Source organism: Cervus canadensis, chromosome 15, assembly GCF_019320065.1.
Source record: "Cervus canadensis isolate Bull #8, Minnesota chromosome 15, ASM1932006v1, whole genome shotgun sequence".
In the NCBI taxonomy this organism is placed as follows: Eukaryota; Metazoa; Chordata; class Mammalia; order Artiodactyla; family Cervidae; genus Cervus; species Cervus canadensis.
In genome coordinates this window covers 49,412,675-49,433,369 of record NC_057400.1, presented here as the reverse complement: position 1 = coordinate 49,433,369, position 20,695 = coordinate 49,412,675, and the positions used below count along the sequence as shown (strand labels likewise).

At 37.1% G+C, this 20,695-nt stretch overlaps 1 protein-coding gene across 2 annotated transcripts; it reads right to left on the bottom strand.

The window, feature by feature from the left end:
- On the bottom strand, window positions 1-19,847 carry BBS5 (Bardet-Biedl syndrome 5). 2 transcript variants are annotated; one of them, XM_043487627.1, is made up of 12 exons: window positions 19,683-19,844; window positions 17,100-17,182; window positions 15,432-15,497; window positions 14,696-14,745; window positions 14,455-14,582; window positions 11,841-11,976; window positions 10,868-10,963; window positions 6,916-6,978; window positions 5,385-5,519; window positions 1,531-1,614; window positions 566-589; window positions 1-416 (listed from the first exon to the last, which is right to left on the bottom strand). In XM_043487627.1, the coding sequence occupies exons 1-12, from the start codon at window positions 19,739-19,741 to the stop codon at window positions 315-317; spliced, it is 1,026 nt and encodes a 341-aa protein (XP_043343562.1). In that variant the 5' UTR covers window positions 19,742-19,844; the 3' UTR covers window positions 1-314. The 2 variants fall into 2 exon arrangements, with proteins under 2 accessions (XP_043343562.1, XP_043343563.1); XM_043487628.1 differs by lacking the exon at window positions 10,868-10,963 and having other exon boundaries at window positions 19,683-19,847.
- Window positions 19,848-20,695: the final 848 nt, after the last annotated feature.

The window sequence follows — 20,695 nt, the reverse complement described above, 5'->3', positions numbered from 1 at the left end:
TTTAATGGTGCTGCATAAACTCTTTATTAAGCTCAATATAATACAGTCTTTTAATATCCACAGACTAATAATTTATAAGTACTAGGTACAAAATAAACATATTTACAACAAACCAGATACATTTCAATTACAATTTCAAATATAATTTTTGTAGAAGACTGGCAGTAAAATCTTAATGAGTTTTTCCTTAATCATTAAAAAACTCTCTTAAAAACTTTTTCTGTAAATGTAAAAACTATTCCATGCCTTATAGTAGGCAACTAGTATCTTTAATCTTGAGATATCTGTAAAGAGAAATTCAGCTCAACTCAAGATCAATTCATCACTTCCCAAAGTCCCTGTAGGGTGAATCCATCCTTCAATTTCTCTATTGCAAGCCCCAGTTCTTCTGAAAACACAGGTTCGCGATCTTGTTGCTTTTTGGGAGATAAGAGGATAAGATGGGAATAGAGAAGGTGAGCAAGGAAGAGGAAAAAAACAAAAAATAGGTTTCACATAAGTGTGTGAATACTGAATACTGGAATATAGAAAGTTTTTTCATACACTATAGGTAAAATATCCTTACCTTGTTGCCATCAGCAAAATAAGCCTGTAAGACAAAGAAAATTATATTTCACATACTTGACACATAATAGGTTATGAGGTTAAGGAATAGGTAATTAACTTACAGAAAAATTCTGAAACTAACTATTTTATATTCTGTTACTGTGTTTCTAATGGTTTTCTCACCTATCTTTACAAAGCTGGTAGTAGAATTCACTTTTGTCAATATTAATGTCTTCAAGAGTTATGCTAAATTTAAGTGCTAAAACTGTGCTTTGTAACTGGTGCATAGTTAGCATTGAAAGTAGATAAGAGAATGATTTAGCAGATATAAAATTTTACCCCTACTTTTGGTTTAAAAGAAGATGCTGGCAAAACAAAACAAAGCAATAAGTGCTTCAATGTGTCAGCAAATGCACACACTGAGGTTGCTGTAGTTTATAATTAACTATCTTATACTTAGCTTAAAATTTTTCATTCTCAGAGCAGTATTCTAGTCAGATTTATAGACCATGGTATATAGAATGCATTATTATTATTTTGGCTACTAATTAAATAATACAGATTTGCAAACAAGAAATTTTACTGTTCAAATAGAAATCCATTTTAAGATAATACACCTACAAAATTAAAAGGAGGGAGATCTTTCTCATAAAGATTACTTATGGAAAGTGTAGATTTTAAATTAATTAACTATATTTAACATATTCTATTATCTTAAAGTATGAAGAAACTTTTCACGTATCTGAAATCCTCTGAATAAGTATGTTCTCAAATTATTTCTCAGTTTGGTAATTTAAAAGTATTTTCTCACACAGAAAATTCCCTACCTTGGAAAAAAAAATTATTCTCCAACTCATGTTTAAAACAATCTAAAAAGTCTCAAGCTTTATGATATTTTACACATTTAAACCATTATTTAATTGAACATGACTCAGATAAAAAAAATACACAAGAAATTTAGTGATGCTCCTTCATAATGCTCACCACAAAAGCATCCGAGTGATCATCAGAGTCTATCTCTACATCATCTTGAATTTGTTTGACGGTCAGAGCTTCAAGGGGCTGTGGCTGAAAATCAGTAGGTGTTAAAAAGAATCAGTAGATGTTAAACTACATCAATAAGACCATATTAAACAAATAAATAATTTTAGTAGAATGTGCTATAAGAATTGTAAATACCTGCAAAAGGATATCACAATTAACAACTACTCAAGTCTTACAAAAATCACTGCATAATTTACATTCTACTAAAACTTACATGAACAGTAAAATGAAAGTCAGTTAAATCTTAAGCTTTTAAATCTGAAGTTAGTATTATCAAAAGAGTTAAAATGAAAAATTTACACAAACTTGATATGATACTTAGAAATATTCATAAAGAAAAAAAACTCTCATTGGGCTTTATCTGATTTTCTGATAGTTAAAAACTCTCTGGTAGTTTAAAAACCTAACTTGTATAATAGCATATTTTAAAATTTCCTCAAAATAGTCATTGAATAGAATTTGTGAAAAAAGAAATTCATGAAAAAAAAGAAACCTAAGATTTGTATGGAATATTCTAAAGGTAAAGCAAAATACATACAGTGCTGATATCTATTAATTCATTTTTCCAATATCTGAATATCTTTAGTGTATGAGGTACTATGCTGGCTACCTCCTCTGTCCATGAGATTCTCCACACAAGGATATGGGAGTGGGTTGCCATACCCTCCTCCAGGGGATCTTCCTGACCCAGTGATTGAACCGACATCTTTTACATCTCCTGCATTGACAGGCAGGTTCTTTACCACTAGCACCACCTGGGAACCCCCATGCTGGTACCACCTAAGGTATAAAGTTTTCACCCTTACCACAGAAGGTGTGTAATACAGTTGGAGTGGAGTGAAGGATAAAATACAATTATAAATAGCTAAATATCAGGTTGAACTATTAGACATTGCTATTTTTTTTAATTTAAAAAATGGTCAAATATTAAGAATATCATATGGTTCAACCTACAGACAACAGCTGTAACAAATGCAGTATCTATTGTAATAGAAGAGTCTGGCCACAGCACAACTTCTGGCTTGTGCACGCCAGAAACCTTCATGAAGAAAAGGCTGGCAGGTGCCTGAGGGCTTTTAGGACAAGGATGATTTTCACAGATAGGATTAGGGGAAAGGGCATTCCTGGCAGAGGGGATCAGCATCAGCGAAGGTGAGAAACCACAGGATCTGGCTGAAGATGAATAATACAACTTCCAGAACATGAGAGTCCCGCAAGGCAGAGGAGCCAAGCAGGAGTATTGTACTGAACAATGCCCAGGAGTATCACTCACACTGTGGTTGTGCAGATAAGGTGGGGAAGGTAGACTGGAGTCTACTGAAATGTTTAAATACCAGCTCAGACAATGTGGACTATTTATGGGTAATGTGTGGGGAAGAGTTGATGTAGGAGTGTACTGCTGACAAGAGATTGACCTGATTCCCTAGTCCGAGAACAGCTGGTATTTCAACCATGTTTAGAACTGTGTGACTGTGTACAAGTAAATTAACGTATCTAAGCCTCAGTCTCCTTAACAGTGAGATAGAGATGACAATGATGATGATGATACAGTTCATAGTGCTTTTGGCAGGATTAAATGAGATGAGGCATATAAAATTCTTAGAGCAGTGAACAACAAAGAGTAGGCACTCAACACAGTCATTCAACAATTCTGACTATTCATTAAGAGTCTATTATGTGCTACTTTTGATTGCTGGAGACAGAGTGGTTAAAGAAAATAGACAAAAATCCCTGACTTCATGAACATTATTTATAATGGAGGAGACTGATTAGTGTTACCAAAAACAAAGCAAGCAAGCAAGAGAGCAAATAAACAAGCAAAATAAGGGATAAAAAAGTGACAGGGGTGGTTGTTGTAGATGGATAGTCAGGGAAGAGCTCTCTAAACAGGTGTCTTTGAAGTAAGGACTTACACGCAGTGACAAAGTGAGTTACTCTGGCTAACTACTGTTACACACTGAGGGCCAAAGAAGGGGAAAAAAGGAGAAATAAAAGGTAGCAAGAGAATGGGTAGCAGTGTCTCCAAGGTGCTGGCCACTTTATGGACACAATCAATAACTTTGTGAAAGAGATTATCTTTATTTTATAATGTGAAAACTGAAGCTAAAATCTGCCTAGAATCACAAATAAATAGTGAAATTAAGAACAAAGTCAGAATTGTCAGGTTCCAAGGACCATGCTTGTTCAACAACATTATTCTACAATCAAAAGTAGCAAAGGAAACTGCAGTTTGAATGGAAAGAAAGGGATAGGAACAGGGGAGAGGATGGTATAACTGGCTGAATGTTTAAAATGAGATAACGGGAAAAATAAAAAATGGTAAATCCCAGGGTTTTGAGCACATCTGACTTTGACAATAAGGTAGTAAATAAATAGATAAATCAGTAGGATTTTGATTTTGAGAAAAATGACAAGATTTTAGGTATGCCAAGTTTGAGATACTCAACCATGTCCTACTGTATCTTACTGATTTGCAAAGTTATTGATTAAATTACTAAGATAAAATTGTAAAGGAGAAATTCAATTCATGTTATTTGGAATGCTCATCTATGTGAAAATACTCAATAATACTTGGAACCATGATAAGCTGAGAGAGTATGCCAAGGTCAGAAAGATCTGGGAGTCATCTACGTAAGTGCCAGCTGAAGAAACCGGGGGAGCAGTGATATTGCTGAGGAATATACAGAGGAGGCAGAGCCAAAGGGAGAATGCTGAGAGCCGTGCAGGCTGGGAAGAAAGCAGAAAGGATGGTTAAGGAGATAAAATACCTAAGAGTGTACAATATTGTGTCAACAACCCAAAGACAAATTTCAGTTGGAAGGGGAAGGGGGTATATATGGAATTTGACAGGGAGAGAAACAAGAAGCACAACGAAGCTGAAGTCAGAGGGTACGAGTTAGTACTTGGCTGCCGAATCTGACTTTTTGATCTTCCCTGGCCACCTGCTATAGTCCAAGAGCAGGAGAAGAGACAGATAGTATATGTGATATATGATATAGCTCGACATGCACAGTACTGTTTGGGACACTGATGAAAGAGTGGGTGGACACCAGCAATAGACCAGACAGTGAGGGCCTCAGCAAAAGAACAGACAGCAAGGGAGCCTGGGACAGAGCGTCCCTGGCAAGGGCACTGCTGTCAGAGCAGATGGCGAGGGTCTCTAATGGAGCGGCTGGGAGGACACCAGTGAACCGCCAGATGGCGAGGGGCCCACGTGCAGAGGCTGAAGAGTAAAGTCAAAAGACAGCTGATGGACCTGGAGCGCAGTGACTGGGGCAGAAACCAGAAGTCGTGAGCAAGACAAAGAGCAGACAGGCAAGCGTGATATTCAAAGTATTTCATAACTGACTTGGAAGAGGCTCTGATAAATATGAACTGACACAGGCGATGTTGATGGAGCAGTCTCCTGCAGTTGCTATATTGTGGGTCACTAGAGGAAGAAAATAGTGTCTGTGAGGCCTGTAAAGTTTGACCAAATGCTAATTGGTGGCTGAGGTAGAATAAAAATAAAGTTGTCAGAGCAAGAGATTTAAGTCTCTCTACATCAGAAGAGCCTTGCACATGGGGACATCTTCGGATAGACTGCTACACAGATGGGCAGGAATGAATGGTGAAGCAGCCAGGGAGAAGACAGGTGGTAGGCACAAATAAGAGTCAGTCATACTGATGAAGCAGAGTCTGTATATTCATCATTTTAAACATGGTTTAAAATTAAATTGTGCATACAGCTGAGGTTTATAGATTATGTAAAGACAAGTCAGCAAATTCTATACATCACACACTGAACAAAATACCTTTTCTTCCATCTCATAATCCACTCCAAATATAGGATTGGCAGAATAGACTTTGTGAAGTGAGTTGATCTCCTTAACTGATTCTTTTAGTTTTTCCACAGGATCTATTTTGAAGCCAAGAACATATCCTCCACTCTACAGGAAAAAATAATGAAAAAACAGAAAACAAGCCTGAGGAATCATATTTACAACATATGATAAACTACAGTTCTAATTGTTCTTATTTCAGAACACATTATGTAAGTTGATTTTTTTAAATTAAATTTTTTATTATAAAAACTTCCAGCATACACAAAAATAGAAGAGTAGGATAACTGTCCATGTAGCTATCATCCAGCTTCAACAAGTAACAACATATGGCCAACTCTGTTCCATTTTTAACTTCCCCATCCCCTTACCCGCTCAGAATTATTTTGAAGTATCCAGATATCACATAAATTCATCTGAAAATATCAAAGGTATTATTTCAAGATTAAAAAAATACACTACTGTAGATTATGAAGGTCAAGGGAATTAAGTTTTTCCTGAGCTCAACCTTGAAAATGAATAGACTATATATTAAAAACAAAAAGGGAATGGCATATCTGTTGTTGGAGAAAAAGCGTTAGGCAATTTGCTCTGGGGTGAGACTATATGTTTTTGGGCTCAAATCCTGGTTTTACAACAAACTTACTAGCTGTGTGATGTTGGGAGATTTACTTTCCTTATCTAAGTTTTTTTTTTTTTTTTTGCCATGACACAAGGCTTGCAGGATCTTAGTTCCCCGACCAGAGATTAAACCTAGGTCATAGCAGTATAAGAGTGCTGACTTTTAATCACTGAACTGCCAGGGAATTCCCATATAAGCTTTAATTTTCTAACCATAAAATGGTTATCATGTTGTTGTGAACTTAGCAAACACTCAATAAATGGCAGCTACCAATGTATAGGCCAGGGGAAAGGAGTAGAAATTCCTGTTTAAATTTAGAATTCAGAAGAGAAACACCTATTTCAAAAAATGTATAAGAATAAATTACACCTGGCATAATGGTGTAATTATGAAACAGCAGTTTCTAACCAGATACAGTATAACCTGTGTTTGATAGTATAAAATCTCAAATAGGGTGCGTGTATCTTGTATACCTGTGCTGCTCCATCTTCTGAATCAGTCAGACCTAGAAGCAAAAGCTAGCTCTACCACTTACTACTCATGAGACCACAGACAAGGTTCCTACCTTCTCCGAGCCTCAGTTTCCTTGACTGTAAAATGGGGAAAAATAGTAACTGTATCATATCATAGGGTTGTATAAAGACTGAGATAATGTCACAACCATAATCATAATTAATATGTCTGCCCAATAGAGAAACATAAGCAGGATTCTTTCCATGGGAACAATTAGTATATGACTTCAAACTCTTCATATAACCTCATGTTACAGCTAATATTCTTCTTGGATATAACCTGGTTATTATATAAATAAAACTAAAAATATAGACTGTCATACAGTTTTTTAAACCTATTAAAGATTAATAAAAATATAAAACATCTTACCTGCTGAGAGCTTTCTATGACAAGAGCTAAACCAAATTTTGAATCTCTAATCTTTATTGACCGCTAGATGTAAAATGAAAAAGAAAAAAAAAAAATGTTTATTTTTATCTGACAGTAGGGACGTTTTAACAGAAGTTTTCTAACTTTTACACAGTTAACTACTTTTCATAGTCTGAAAAACAGAATTCTTCCCTTTTCTTTTTCCTCACACACCCATGGAGATCAAGTAAATAAAAATTCTCATACTGGAAATAGGCAACAAACCTGTAAGGTAATTCAAAGACAATGCCTCTGAAATATGCACAAAATTCTGACTTAAATGTTCTCTGCTTCAGGGAGTCCGCAACTTCTCTGAATATTTTAAACCAAAGACCAACAGTCTTTTAGTTATGGAGAGCCAGTGTCTTTGGTGGTTCCTAAGGCTAGGTTAGTTTTTAAAAGTCACACGTGCCTTCTGTTTCTTACATCATAGATGGCTAAATTCTGAAAGAATCCCCATTCCATTTACTGAACAAAAAAAAGAAAGTATGGGTATTCATCACTGGGCATCAGGGAAGCCTGGGATAGGTCAAATGGAATTCACTCAACTGGTGAGTGTGACATGAGGATGAAACTTGGCTAGCAGGTGAGCAGTGACACCAGTGACCTGGAAGAAGGTTAGAGGGATAGAAGCATAATGACATGAAGGACCTGTGGAAAGAGACACAAAATGTACTCACTGGTAGGGTTAGAGAACCATGGAGAATCTAACAGTATGACCAGCAGACCAAAGGCCCTGGAAGGACAGTATTTGTGGTAGGTGATGGTATATCATACACCCAGAAAGATGGGTATTGTAAGGTGAGAAAGAAAAAGAGAGACAGACTAAATGGTAATCGTAATGAAAACCTGGTCATCCATTTAGATTACTTCATACCCTGCCAGGAGTATACACAGTCCTGGTTAAGAACCATAGAACACTGGCATCCTGGTTGTGAACGGCTAATCTAACCAGGTGACTGAGGTTGACAGAGGCTGTCAAGAAAGAAACTGGCAAGAATATATGTATATATATACATACATCTATAGGAGTGGAAAAACCATAGCTTTGACTAGACGGACCTTTGTTGGCAAAGTAACATCTCTGCTTTTTAATATGCTGTCTAGGTTGGTCATAGCATAAAGAAAGCTGAGCGCTGAAGAATTAATGCTTTTGAACTGTGGTGCTGGAGAAGACTCTTGAGAGTCCCTTGGACTGCAAGGAGATCCAACCGGTTAATCCTAAAGGAAATCAGTCCTGAATATTCATTGGAAGGACTGATGCTGAAGCTGAAACACCAATACTTTAGCCACCTGATGCGAAGAACTGACTCAATGGAAAAGACCCTGATGCTGGGAAAGACTGAAGGCGGGAGGAGAAGGGGATGACAGAGGATGAGATGGTTGGAAGGCATCACCAACTCGATGGACATAAGTTTGAGTAAGCTCCGGGAGTTGGTGATGGACAGGGAAGCCTGGCATGCTGTGGTCCAAGGGGTCACAAAGAGTCGGACACGACTGAGCAACTGAACTGATAGGCGTGGAGTCAGGGCAACGGCTGAGGCACAGGGCTGAAGTTAGAAAATGATTGCCCCAGTGACAGACTGGCAGTATCAGATTGCAAGTTGTTCAGGCCAGGCTGAATTCATTCCAGAGTCCATATTTGGCAACTGTATTCTTAAAAAACGAAAAGTACACTACCTGAAGAACAGAAAGCACAGGGTTGTTTACTACTCAGTAATTAATTTTTCAGCATGAGAGGCTGAGCAAGCTATAGCACATGTAAATGCAATACAAAACAGCAATGAACAATACTAACATCAATTATATCAAATGCCTATGTAGACTCTCACATTTTCCTAGCTATGATATAAATTCTTATATTTCTTTAGATGACCAGAAATAATTTTCTTCCTATCAGATCCTGTAATTTTTTTGTTTAAGGTATTGCTTTTCTCCACCAGACTGAAAGCTCCTTAAAAGGCAGAAACTGCGTACTGGTTCATGACTTTCATTACTGAGCACAGGGTAGGTGCTCACTATTTGGCATATCAATGATCAGATATTTTAAAGTAATTCAGATATCAAACAATTTAGCAAAATATAGGCTTGGGAATATTTTGCAAATAATTATCTTTCTCACAGGTCAAGAAATCTTTTTTAAAAATAAAATTTTCCAGGTATCACATACATTGCGTCTAATACTCAAATATTTATTAATGAAACTGTTTAGCCTTAAGACTACTTATATTCTACAATAAGGGTGATCATCATAGGATAACCTCACAGGATTTTTATTAACTATTTTTATGTTTCATGTAATTTGCACTAGGATCTGATGAGCAGTTTTTTAAATAAATAAAATGAAATTCTTCAGCTTATTGGAGTTTATGATTTGTTTCACTAAATCACACACTTACCATTAAAGCAGTGCAGAGTAAAAAGAATCACTTTTATCTACTCCCAAAACAAACTAGTCTGAGATGTAATTAGTTCTTATTCTAAATTCTAACAGCTTTAATTTAAAGTAAAATCATTATCAATAAAAGCCATCTTGATTCCTTTCACCAAACCTGTGGTATGAATCCAGCTTACACTACAGGCTGTATCTGAATACAATAAAAACACTTCATTCACAGAATCAATGAATCCATTCTGGCTTTAAAAGGGTTTGAGCAGAAAGTTGCAAGCCATAGAGTGAGCCATGCCAAAGAACCACTATATATTGGGTTGGCCTTTAAAGGTTGTTCAAGTTTTTCCATAAGCTGCCCTGGAAAGTGCTTTGAATAAAATCTAAGAAAAATCACCTTAATCTGTGTGATAATTATTTAAAATTAAAAGTTTATTGAGGTATACTTAATTTACAAGGTTGTGCCAATTTCAGGTACACAGCAAAGTGAATCTGCCATACAAATACATATATCCACGCTTCTCCAGATTCCCTTCCCATATAGACCATTACAGAGTACTGAGCAGAGTTCTCTGTACTATACAGTAGATCCTTATTTATTTTATATACACTGGGGGCTTCCCTGATAGCTCAGTTGGTAAAAGAATCCACCTGCAATGCAGGAGACCCTGGTTCAATTCCTGGATTGGAAAGATCCACTGGAGAAGGAATAGGCTACTCACTCCAATATTCTTGGGCTTCCTTTGTGGCTCAGCTGGCAAAGAATCCACCTGCAATGTGGGGGACCTGGGCTCGATCCCTGGGTTGGGAAGATCACCTGGAGAAGGGCAAAGCTACCTGCTCCAGTATTCTGGCCTGGAGAATTTCATGGACTGTATAGTCAATGGGGTCACAGAGCTGGACATGACTAAGCAACTTTCACTTCACTTCACTTCACTTCATATACATTAGTGTGTATGTGTCCATGCCAATTTTCCAATTTATCCCTGCCCCCCTTGCCTTCCAATAACCAGAAGTTTATCTTCTGCATCTGTGCTATTTAAATTTTTAGAATCCAGTATGTGTGCATGCATGCTTAGTTGCTAAGTCGTGTCCAACTCTTTTACAACCCTCTGGACTGTAGTCCACTAGGCTCCTCTGTCTATGGGATTTTCCAGGCAAGAATATTGGAGTGGGTTGCCATTTCCTTCTCCAGGGGATCTTCCTGACCCAGGGGTTGAACCTGAGCCTCCTGCATTGGCAGATGGATTCTTTACCACTGAGCCACCTGGGAAGCCCAGAATTCAGTATATTTTCCTCTTAATGAAAAGAGAAATGTAAGCTGATAATGGTGCTGTTTCCCTTGATTGTAAATAGAGTTGGGTCTTTCTGATTATCAACATTTAAAAAGTATGCTCTCAGCTACACTGCTGTCACTTAAAAAGGGGAAGAAGGGACTCATCTAATCCCCAAAGTCCTATTAACTGTTGAATAGAAATTATGTATTCTACATTAAAATAAGGTCATCGAAATGCATGCACTTACTATTTGCAGATATGGTATACTGACGTTAAAACTGTCATTCATATTTGCATGCCACACAATTCTCACATTGGTAATAAAAAAGGTTCCTAGATTTCCCTGTAAAGGAGAGTGATGAGAGGGACATCAGTGATCATGTCTGAATACTTACGCTTTACTTTCTAAACACGAGAATAATTGTGATTAACACAGCAGCATAAAATACCAGAATTGAGCATTATGAGGAGTGACTCAGATGTGGAGCTGTCTACATCCTATAGCATATTTATCATAGTCCACAACTAGAACTTTTCTAGCGAGCAAAGTTTATTCACAATTTAAGCTTATGATTCCATGTTTAGCAAGAGCTCTTCAATCACAATGTTTCACCACAGTGGTTATCAGTTGAAACTAGGCTGTAACACCCATGAAGGTTGGAAACTATTCTTAGTAAGAGACAATTTTTTTCTAGAAATTGATTTGTTTCTTATTCCCACTATTAGTTGCTTATATGTTTCATCTGGTTATAATTTCAAGAGGAAATGAAAAGTTACAATAATGGATGTAGGAGTCACCAAGTGAGTTAACATGTTGAATTCCACAAAGACTGGATTAAAAGGTTTCCATGACAGTCCACCCTATGACTCTCCTCAATTAGCCTAGGTTATCATGCTGTGGAGGGTAGTGCACTAAGGGAGGAAGAGTGAGACTGTAGGATAAACTAGATGCGGAAGTCACCTAAGTCTTTAGGGCCCAAGGTTTTCATCTGTAAGTGAATAATAAGATGATCCTCTAAGGTCCACTTAAGCTCTAAAGTTTACATAAAACAACTGTTGCTAAAAAGAGTATAAAGATATGAAAATCAGAGTATTATTTATATCAAGTGCTATAATGCAATATTAAGAGTTAAATAAATATCCAAACCCAATCATATATGGAAAAATGATTACCAAAGAAAGCACCACCCCAAAAGGTTTGCTAGTTCTTTGCATGGTACCTGATCACTGGATAAATTCCATACTCCATTGATTTTATTATATATATTTTCTTGTGGTAATAATCTTAGTTGCTTATTTTGAATTAGAGCACTTCTCAATTTAAAATCACGATACATTTTAGAAGTTTCATATGCTCTATTAAAAAAGAGAATAAAAGATTAATTCAAACTGAAAATGTGGTTTTCTTAGATTATGTCTATTATCTACAAAAATACACAGTTGTACATCACTCAAATAGCTATTAAGGTAAGTTAAAAAAATATTTTTGTTAATAAATTTTGGTGATTATAGTCTTTTGTACTGTATCTGTTTGTCATTTCAGTGTAGTATTTACAAATTTTTATTTTTTTTTATTATTATTATTTTTTTTTAGTACTTACAAATTTTATCTCAGTAACCTAAATTTGAGATGTCTAATTTTAATATATACAGTATGGCACAAATGAGAAGAAGCGAATTTTTTCTTTAAGCTAAAAAACAATGCCTGTAAAAATAGACATGAATATCAATTTTTCTATCAAAAAGCTTCCCTTCATTTCTCTGTTTTTAGGTAAAAGCACAATTATTCTCTTAACATAAATAGGAGTACAATTACTTTTCCACTGAACCCTGAAAACTTACGCCCACATCTACCTATATACAGAAAATTAGAAAGAATCTGTACCAACTCCAAAAGGAACTCTAAGACAGAGTATGTATCTGTGTGTGTTTGCATAGTAAGTTCCTAGACTTTTTCTTTCTGTGTTTCCCTACTGATAAATAATAAAAACAGGAGAAAACTCTGATTAACTTTTGGTTAATTCTAATTTTAACTCCACAAAAATACAGGCTAATTTACCCTTTTATTAAAGCTAAAGTGTTTTCTTGGCCTGAACAACTTTAGAACTCATTTATATAAGTTATAATATGTATTGTTAAACTAATGATTTTTACTTTAATCTTCTAATATATGAATTACAAAACAGCAGAATTTTAGCATTTGCCCATAAATCTTCATTTCCTTTAGGACTGTAATCATCAATATTTAACCAGTGGAAAAAATGGACATTATTTCTCTATGAATTGTTTTGGAGGAACACGCAACATTTTTATACTATTAAGAAAAAGGAGCTTCCCGGCTCCCTTCATACTCCATTTCATATTACTTCTCTAAGTGAGATAAAGAGATATGAGTCAGGTATGTGCTTAAGAGAACTAAAATAAAACATGCTTTAAAAAAAAAAAATGCTTTCGCACAAAAACTTGTATATGCACGTTCATAGAAGCATTATTCCTAATAGCTAAGAAGCGGAAACAACTCAAATGTCTATCAGCTAATGAGTGGATAAACAAAATATGTGCCCATATAATGGAATCTTATTCAGTTATAAAAAGGAAAGATGTACTAATATATGACACAACACGTAGCATCTCTGAAAACATTACATAAGTGAAAGAAGTCAGACATAAAATGTCACTATATTATGTGATTACATTTATATGAAATGCTCAGAACAGGCAAATCCATAGAGACAGAAAATAAACCAGTGGTTGCCAAGAGCCATAGGGAGGAGGGAATGGGGAGTGACTACTATGAGGGTTTCTTTTTGGGGTATTGAAAATATTCTGGAATTGAGTAGAGGTGAATATATTAACACTAACAAATTGTAAACCTTAAAATGGTAAATTTTATGTTAGGTGAATTATATCTCTAAGAAAACCAAACCATTATATAGATTAAAAAATCATCAACAAAATTTAAAAAAATAACTAGGAAACTAATAAATTTGCAATACACATAACAGTAAAATTAAGAAATTTACAACAGAAAACTATATACATAGCCAAACAGTATGAATAATTTCAACATCACTAGTAATAAAAGGAATTCAAATTAAAACAACATAATAAAACACATACATACTATATGTCTGCATGTAAAAAAAAATCTTATGTGTGTGTACTTTTTTTCTCCTGGCCTGGCATCTTAGCCAAACTTTTAAGAAAACCACACTAATTAGGGCTGGTTTTAAAAAAAAACGAGCTGAGGTAGTAAAAGAAGAGACTAGCTAAACAAAAACCCAAAACTCTTTAGAGAAATCATCCAATCATTCCTTCTACTGTTAGAAAAATAATCATAATTCCTTAATTGAATTATTCAACTTGGCTATCTACCAAGTTGAATGTCTCTGTTTCATTTTTTAACTATCTCTGTAGCTAATTTAACAGACTCTTCAGCAGTCTTATGTGTTTTATAAATACCGTCAAAGTGAAAGTGAAAGTCATGCTCAGTCTGTCTGACTCTTTGCGACCCCATGGGCTTTACAGTCCATGGAATTCTCCAGGCCAGGATACTGGAGTGGGTAACCTGTTCCCTTCTCCAAGGGACCTTCCCAATCCAGGGATCGAACCCAGGTCTCCCACATTGCAGGCAGATTCTTTACCAGCTGAGTCACCAGAAAATACCTTCAAAGTGTTTATTAAACAGTAATGTAACATGTTCTATGTATCTTTGGGAAGTCTGCAACAGACTTTGGAGGAAGGCAGCACCACATGTCAATATTTTATCCTCTAAACCTTTTTATCATAAAATTACCTTAAAAATATTCAATAATCTATCAAGTATTACCATACCTGTGTACTGCAATCACAGAAGTATAAAGTCTAGGACTTCCAGGAACCAAATTCGTAAATATAAACTCAAAACGAGTACTGTTACATTTTGTTAGTACATAAAGAGCTTCAGTTTGGCCTCGTAATTTCTGTAAGGACAAATTTTAAGAGCAATTTCTCATTTACAGTGAAAACAAACATCAACCTCAGATATCTACTGTTTCCTCACTATATATAATTCAATAAGATTTTTCCAACTTACAGAGTTAGCAGTCCTTGTTGTAATATTCAATATGCAGTTGTAACCAATAGCTAAAATTCAAAAGTAAAGAATTTAAAGAACATGATACACTGAACTAAGGGGGAAAAAAAACCATATATACACAGAACTCTGAGCTTAAAAAATCACATATGGATAAAAATACAACTTTAAAAAATTTTAAGAAATATCTACAAATTTAAATTAAATAATTAAAAGAAATATAAAGTTAATTCTGCCTCTTTTAAACAAACAAAAATAAGTCGAGCTGGATAATCTACAATAGTTTAAAAAACAAGTGAAACAACATTTAACACAATTAAAGGTTGTACTTTTTATTAGAATTTAGATCCCCCTTGAAACAGGTTATAGAAAATTTCAAAGTAAAGGAAAAAACAAAACCAAAAATCAATGTAAAAGCATTAATCTTATAAACATCCAAGAGATTAAACGGACAGGTTGAAAAAACATTTGTTTTGCATTATCATGTAGTCCGTGGTTTGTCTAGGATTTCTTAAGTTTTTATCAATCAAAACTTTTCACATATTTCTTTAATATGTTGTTGGATTCTGTTTGCTAGAATTTTGTTAAGGATTTTTGCATCTATGTTCATCAGTGATATTGGCCTGTAGTTTCATGGTATAGCTTTTTTTTTTTTTTTTTTTGGTATCAAGAGCCACTGTGCAAGCTGATGTGACAAATTACTTTTTCTTACATGCTTTCTAACAAAGATACTTACAAAGATTGACTCTGGGTAACGCCAAAGAGTGCCAGACAATTCTTAAATTTGTTACTAAGAGTCTACCTAAAAGCAAACAAACAGAACATCAGGTTACCTTACCTAAGGACCAACTTTTGCAGTACCGAATGAGATGGACATGAAACTTCTGGCCCAGCATCAACAGCAACACTTGTAGATGTTTGTTACACATTTATTAATTGAAAATATGGATTGAGCATATAGATTCTAGGTAAGGTATACAATGTGTGATTTAGAATCCCAGAGAAACAAAATCTGACAGTTAATAGAAAAAATACAGGTATTCACTGCCAACAGCTTGGTTTGACTCAACTGATAAAGGAGAAAACTTTGTACTTTTTTTTTTTTCTCTATAGAAGATGTTCTGGGGGTCCTAGCAGGTCAGATGCAGCCAGCTGAGTATGTGTGAGAGACAGTATAATTACTAAGCCATTCAGTGAAATTACCTTTCTCAAAGAACTCTCATATACACATGAATCCCTGCCATATGAGTGCTCTCTTAGCGGTTCTCATTTAAATAAGCCATATATATTTTTTTTTTTTTTGCTACGAGCAAATTTTTTCCTCATACGAAGTTATAGCTAGGCTGAAGTCTGTTAAAGGCTTATGCTTTTCATCCTTAGCCTCAAACTGATGTTCTTACACTGATATATGCACAAAGTTAGAGAAGCTTCATTTCTCAAAGTTTATCCTATAGTAGTCCCTATAGATGCCCCAAGGCAAAAAAAAAAAAAAAAAATCAAGTAAATCTATGCATGGTAAACTATGTGTCTTAGAAATATATAATACCATTGTGTGTGTGTATGTGTTATGTTGCTCAGTCATCTCCGACTCTTTGCAACCCTATGGATTATAGCCCACCAGGCTCCTCTGTCCATGCGATTCTCTAGGCAAGAGTACTGGAGTGGGTTGCCATGCCCTCCTCCAGGGGATCTTCCCAACCCAGGGATTGAACCCACACCTCTTAGGTCTCCTGCACTAGCAGGCAGGTTCATCGCAACAGAGGATGCGATGGTTGGATGTCATCACCAACTCAATGGACATGAGTTTGAGCAAACTCTGGGAGATACTGAAGGACAGGGAAGTCTGCCATGCTGCCGTCCATGGGGTCACAGAGTCTGATTTGACTTAGTGACTGAACAACAACAACCTTGTTTACCGCAGCATTTCTTCACCAAATTATAACCATGGAATTCTTTTGATGAGTAATCTATAGCCACGACATACTCCTTCCTCCATGAAAAAACCCCTAGAATATCTAAAATCAGAGAAACTAAGCCTGTGTGAATGCCAGAGTGAGATGCAATAGGCGATTCTAAAAACAAAGGCAGGCATCTCAAGGGAAACTGTAGAGCATTACATGATATGTTTGACAAATAGTAAGTCCCCTAGCATGGCTAGAGTGTAAAGTTCCCACAAGACCACAGAAGACTGGTCTTCTGGACTGCCTGCATCAACTGGGGTCAAACAGAAAAGAGATGGATCACTTAAATTAGGTTAACTGAGGTTTGTTTACAGGACTTATTACAATAGTATCAGGAATCATAAGCGACATATAATGCTGTTTCCTATCTTATTCTCCAGCTAATATAACTTAACATTTTAAATTTAAACCAGAAACATAAAATACATTAGAAATATACTCACCTCTATCCCCATTATTTCCTTTGGTGTCTTCAACTGAATCTAAACAATCAATAAGGACTTCTCCAGGTCTTGTTTTCATTTGTCTAAAATAAATATAAAGGCTTTACTATTTTAGCTACAACACCCGCTTACAATCGTCGGAGAGAAAAGACATCTGTATATAACAGACAAAAGTATAAATGTTACAGTACCAAATGTCCAGCCATTTGAAAATAAGGTTTGCAAGAACTTAAAGATCCTGGCGATCAAGTGGGGCCTGGTGTGACCAGGGACATGCAGAGAAGCCAGAAATATAGAGAAAGGATTTAGAGAAATAAGAGAAGAGAATCCATGATTAAAGACCTTAGAAGTAAGAAATGATAAGAGAATGTGGGGGCCTGGTTGGGGAAAAAGGTACATGTTGAGAGAGAGTAAAAAATACAATAGGATAAGTGAGAACAAACCAGATTATGGAGAACTAGAATGCCAGTCAGACAGACATGGGTTTTATCTGGTGTACAGTGGAGAAGCCCCAGAGATTTCTGTATAGAGCAAAGAAGTCATGCAGTTACAGAAGGAACAGATTAAAGCAAAGCAACATTAAGACTTGGTAAAAAATCAGATAAAGGAGACAAAAGAAAATAATGAAAAATAGGTTGCTGACTGACAGAATGCAACCTAGAGTGTCCATAAAAAAGAAAAAGAAAAAAAGAAAAATCCAGCAGAATATGTGGTGGAGCTTTCTAACACATTCTCAATAAAACTAACTCAATTATCTATTGGAAATACAGACATGATCATATCACCTTCCTGCTTCAAAGCCAAGTTATCCCAATGCCTAGAAGGAAGTCCAAAATCCTCAACTGAATATTTCATAATCTGGCTAATTTACCTTTCTATTTGCACCTCTTTCCTCTACTTGCCAGATCCTGCCTTCTAATCAGTGAGATTTATACCTCTAAGACTCTGTATCTAATTTTTTTCCTTCCTTTTTTCTGGAATACTCTCCCCCTGTCTCCCCTAGCAAGGTCCGACTCATTCATCAGGGCTCAATTCAGATATTATTTTTTCTTTGAGGCCTTCCCTAGGAAGAATGGACTTTTTTGTTTCTATGGTCTTCCAGCTTTTTGTTCATTTTTTCAATGATGGTATTTACCACATTTTTAATATCCTGCACTAATGTATCCCTGCACTAGAATGGTGGGGTGGGGTGGGGTCATTTCCTATTATTTTGTATCTTTATTTATTTTTTAATTTTTTTGCATCTCCAACCATGGGATTCTCCAGGCAAGAATACTGGAGTGGGTTGCCATTTCCACCTCCAGGGGTTCTTCCCCACCCAAGGGATCCAAGCTGCTTCTCTTACATCTGCACTGGGAGGTGAGTTCTTTAACACTAGCGCCACCTGGGAAGCCCCAGTTATCAGCACAGTAACCAGCACATACCAAGGATTTGATAAATGTTTAATAAACTGAAAATGTTCATGAAATGGACATTTGCTTGATTAAGAACTTTCCAGGGATAATAGAAAAAGTCAAACAATGTGTGCAACATATTACTGCCACATAACTACAAATTGCCTTCTCTCACAACTATCTTAAACGATCCAAGACCATCTTAGTAATAGATATCTAAGCCACAACTAAGTCTGGGAAATTAATATTTCATTTTTTCCACCGAGGAAAATTCTGTTCATAATAAAGAATCATGAGAAGTGGCTAAAAAGCAGCAAACCATTACCAAGAAACTTAGCTTTACTATTTTTCAACACTTAATACTCAATATTGGATGGCATCACTGACGCAATGGACATGAGTTTGAGTAGGCTGAGGGAGTTGGTGATGGACAGGGAGGCCTGGCGTGCTGCAGTCCATGGGGTCGCAAAGAGTCGGACACGACCGAGCTACTAAACTGAACACCCAATGGGCATTTTTTCCTGGACTGCTGGCAGCTAGTTTCTAACTATTCTTTAAAACATAAAATTTCCTAAAACAGGATTTCTGTTTGAGAGACTTCAAAAGGAGGTTCCTTCTTACTGTTGGTGATTTAGATGAATAACCAGATGGAAGCTTACCGTGGGAATAAAGTTTGCATGTTTGGGGATTCTGGAGAATGCTTACTCCCACTTCCTTCGGAGACTCAAGCTTTAGAATGAAGTCATTTTTCTAAGGGCCAGCAATGTACGTCCTTATTCTAGACCTACTTTCAGAATCCTCGTTTCCTGAGTCGCTGCCCCAGGTTCCTTCCACCATACGAAACTGGCACGGCAAGTTCACTGGGGGGTACTAGACGCCCAAGCCCTCGGCGGTCCCGGCCGTGTTTGGGCTTAACTTCCTCATAGATTCCCCGGGCCAAGACAGGGCTTGGGATCTTACGGGACCGAAACGGCGTACAACCTAGACGAACCCCGGCTGTGGCGCCTCGAGAGGGCCGCAGGGCCCCGGCCAGTCTGGGGTTTCTTGAGGCGAGCACAGCAGCGCCAACCTCCTCCCACCCTCGAGAGGCCCGTGAGCCGCGGGGTCGTAGACTCCGCCCGCGGGTGGAGAAATGGCGCTGCGACGCCTTCTACAGGCTCCAGGCCCCGGGGGAATCTTGGCGACTCACTGTGAGTACACGTCGAAGCGGACATCCCGGTCCTCCCAAAGCGCGTCCAGCACCGACATGGTGACCACAGCGGTGGAGGCCAGGCGGCGTCCCGCCGGCTCCAAGGCAACCAGTCGCCTCTGTCACGACGTCTACGGAGGGTGCCGAGGCCCAAACTTCCTCCAGGTAACGTCGCACTTTCCCAGCCCTGTCGGATTTGTGGATTTGAGGCTCCAGGCAGGATCCTGCAGCTCAAAAAAGCCGAGCTGGCCACCGGCCAGGAGCGGGTGCTTGACTTCTGAGTGACCTTCCTCGCCTCCTTAAAGCTCGTCGCAACCACTCTTTCCATTTCTCTACCCTGTCTAAAAATTCAGACAAGAAATTTCCCTGGCCGTCTGCTGGTTAAGACTTTGCGCTTCCAGTACTGAGGGCCCCGGGTTTGATCCCTGATCAGAGAACTGTTAATAAGATGTTGCAAGCTACAGGGTGTGGCCCAAAAAACAAAAACTTTTTTTTATTCACCTGTAAACATGTGCTACATTTAATGAAAAAGCAAGAATAATGTAGAAAGTCTGAGAGCCCTGGAAGATTGTTCCCAGATCTTAAAACTTAAGCAGTAAAACCCCAACATTTGCACAGATGGATATCAGAATTGTTATATGCCAGTCCTTCATTTGTACTTTTCCTCTACCCACCTGTTGAAGTGGAATGTCTCTGTTCTCCTCTGACTGTCCCACCATTGTATGATGGGAGTCTTGGGAGCACTAGTGTCTTTAGTTTCACAGGTCACCAAGGGGAATTGTGCTTCAAAGAAATGTACTTAATGGCTTATAGCCAGGAGCTTCATTTGTCGTTGTTGTCGTTCAGTCGCTAAGTTGTGTCTGTTTCTTTGTGACCCCATGGACTGCGGCACTCCAGGCTTTACTTCCTTCATTATCTCCCTTGGTTTGCTCAAACTTACGTCCATTGAGTTGGTGATGCTAGCCAACCATCTTTGTTCTGTCGCCCTCTTCTCCTTTCGTCTTCAATTTTCC